We start from the raw sequence: 3,186 nt of genomic DNA, 5'->3' as shown, positions 1-3,186 counted from the left end.
CATAAAGATAAACCAAATGAATGCAGATATATAGGAATAGAGAAGAGAAAACTATAATTATTTTTATTTATGTTAAAAAAACTATTAATTAGAAAATAATTAATAAAAAAAACTAAAAAAACCACAAGTTATGAAATAACTATAAAATTATTTTTTATTCTTTATAAAAAATAAAAATTATTATTATTTTTTAATTTTTTTGCACCTTTAATGGATTTTTGCAAAATCTCTCGTGCTCGCTTTGCGATCTTTGGATATAATTTTTTTTTCAAATGCGGATTATTTTTCACCTTAAAAAATAAAGAATAATATCATTGTTTTGGATACATATGACTTGTCACATCAACAATAAATATTGATCGTTTGTCAACTAACGTTTTCATTCAACTGGTGATATTTTATCCCCCAAATGAAACTATGGGATCATAGTGTTTAAAAAAACCATGAGCAAAAATAATTATTCAATCAAACTTTACATATTTTTTCACATCATGTCAACTTTAATAGTTTGAGCTACGATATGTTTATGAATGATTTTGATTACTTTTTTTTCTCAAGAAAACGAGTCTTGTTAAAAATGTATTCTAAGATCTATAAGGGAAAAAGAGTGCTTTAGGACATTGTATTATCAGAAGAAAAATCATTAGATACAACAGATGTAATAATCTCGGGACAAACATAATTAGAATGCGTCCAGACTGCAAAGCCTATGTTTTCTTAATTACTATATATAAAACAAAATTGTAACAAAATCAAAGTGAATGAATTAAGACGGAGTTGTTGACAAGACATGGAATTAAACTTGATTAGTGCATGTTATTTCATAAATATATGTTTATAATTATACATTTTCTAGAGTATAAAATATTTCAATGACATAATGTTTGATAGTGATACATTTTAATACTTGCCAAGTTCCAAAACAAATGCATTGGGAATTGCTTCAGCAAAGTAATTTTGATGTTAATATATTGAGTGCAAGATTGAGCAATTTTCATCATTTTTCTTTTCACTTTGGGTTAATCAAAGATGAGAGAAAAGTTTGGATTGTTAACTAGCATATACATTTTGTTATGGGGTACTTGTTTGTGCAGCTCTGTGGTGAAAAACAACTGCTTGAAAGTGACTTCTTTCTGGCCAATCAATGGAGATTTTGATTCCCCGACCGGAAATTCCGGTGTTCATCGGCATGCCGGAACCTTGAATGGCACGGCTGTTTATTCTAAACCAGACAAAAGCGGATTCCACATCTCATTCGAATCAAGGCATCATGGACTTCCCATGGTTCTCCTTGTTGATCGAGGAGGTATATTTTTTTTAACTCAAAATCACATGGACGAAGAACTTGAAAAAGCTGAATCCGAAATGGTCTATAGGTTGAAGAGGATAATGACATTAGTTGAAGGAAGTTTACATTGATTTCAACTTGCTTAATCTGTTCCTGCTTAGTATCATAATGTTGCTGTTATGGCAGAGAGCTTCCTCACCTCGAAGGCATGGTATGGTCGGCATGCCGGAGCAGTTGCTATTCTTATCGCCGATGACATAAACGAGCCCTTGATTACCATGGCTACCTCCGAAGATGGACAAGCTTATGGAGAATCCGAGCAGGATATCGTCATTCCAGCAGCCTTCATTAGTAAATCACTAGGCGACCGCATCAAGGAGGCCATTAGTAATGGGGACGTTGACATACATCTTGACTGGAGGGAGTCCCTCCTACATCCTAACGAGCGAGTTGAGTACGAGTTTTGGACGAATAGCGACTATGAGTGCGGTCCAAAGTGTGAAAGCCAGCACGAATTCATCAAGAACTTCAAAGGAGCTGCTCGAATACTCGAGCGGAAAGGGTTCATTCGTTTCAGCCCCCACTATATTACTTGGTATTGCCCCGAACCTTTTGCTTTGAGCAACCGGTGCAAGTCACAATGTATCAATCACGGGAGGTACTGTGTCCCCGGTCTCGACCAAGGATACGATGGTCAAGATGTGGTGGTTCAGAATCTTATCCAAGCTTGCCTTTTCAAAGTTGCTAATGAAAGTGGAAAGCCATGGCTATGGTGGGATTACGTCACGGAGTTTGCGAACAGTTGCCAGTCGAAAAAGAAGTATACCAAAGAGTGTGCGTATAAAGTTATCCGATCTCTTGCAGGTACTGAACTAGATAAAATCGACAACTGTGTTGGAGACACCGAGGCCAATGTGGAGAACCCTGTTCTTGAAGCTGAACGAGATGCACGGGTCATGTTACTTCTCAAACTTTATAACTTAAAATGGAATTGCCTAAGTCCCATCTTTGTTGTATTTTGGCATTGAGAGCCCCACCCTCTAAATTATGCTGTAATTTCGGTTTCAGATCGGCAAAGAGTCCCTTGGAGACATTACTATACTGCCAACTCTTCTGATAAACAACAGACAGTACAGAGGTTCGAATACGAATTTACCTTCGGTTACAATTGCATGAATTACCTAATGTAACCTTTTTCTGATGGATTCAGGGAAGTTGGAGAAAGGATCTGTTCTCAAGGAAATTTGTGCAGGTTTTCATGAGACAGCGCAGCGATTGTTTTGTTTAAGAGAAGGTAATCATCTACTGCATGCATGCACTGGATTTACGAGCATTTTCTTCTTGTGGTTTGCATTGGTAGCATGTGCTACGCCCTTTGCCGGGTATATCCGATTATGATGAACAGTCTTACCAGATATAAAAACTACTGGCCGGTCGCTGGAGCCGCTGTATATGCCGATTTCAAATGCATGATCCTGGTAAGATGGTTGATGTGCTCAGATATTAGATATTGTTCCTGTTTATTTTCCCCGTAAATTAAAGGGTTTAGAATCATTTGTTTTTTCTATTGACAATGATGAATTTGATGCAGAGGCAGATGGATTCCGAGATATGGCGTTAGATGGCGGAAGACACAGCGATGAACAGTAAAGCATCAGAGGCACCACCTAGGCTGCATTTTATCATTATGTTTAATTATGTCTGTTGCTATACATATATACTTATCTCCGGTGGCTGTGGGACTTTATGTTGGTTCTCTAATCTAAATTATTAATGAAAAATAAAATACTTTTATGTATGTATGTATCCATTTTTCACATCAAGCTTGCGCTCTTATCTACAAAAACAACATCCTCTATTTCATTATCTAGACATGGAGGTATTGGTGGAAGAACCAC

The 3,186-nt window shown here is 36.6% G+C and overlaps 1 protein-coding gene across 1 annotated transcript; it reads left to right on the top strand.

Moving 5' to 3' along the window:
• Positions 1-1,029: 1,029 nt before the first annotated feature.
• LOC120175191 (vacuolar-sorting receptor 1-like) lies at positions 1,030-2,938 on the top strand. Its single transcript, XM_039181874.1, has 5 exons — positions 1,030-1,306; positions 1,475-2,241; positions 2,357-2,426; positions 2,499-2,582; positions 2,880-2,938. The coding sequence occupies exons 1-5, from the start codon at positions 1,030-1,032 to the stop codon at positions 2,936-2,938; spliced, it is 1,257 nt and encodes a 418-aa protein (XP_039037805.1).
• Positions 2,939-3,186: the final 248 nt, after the last annotated feature.

This window comes from Hibiscus syriacus, unplaced genomic scaffold, assembly GCF_006381635.1.
Source record: "Hibiscus syriacus cultivar Baekdansim isolate YM2019G1 unplaced genomic scaffold, ASM638163v2 tig00112159_pilon, whole genome shotgun sequence".
Lineage (NCBI taxonomy): Eukaryota > Viridiplantae > Streptophyta > Magnoliopsida > Malvales > Malvaceae > Hibiscus > Hibiscus syriacus.
This window is presented reverse-complemented; position numbering and strand designations above follow the sequence as displayed.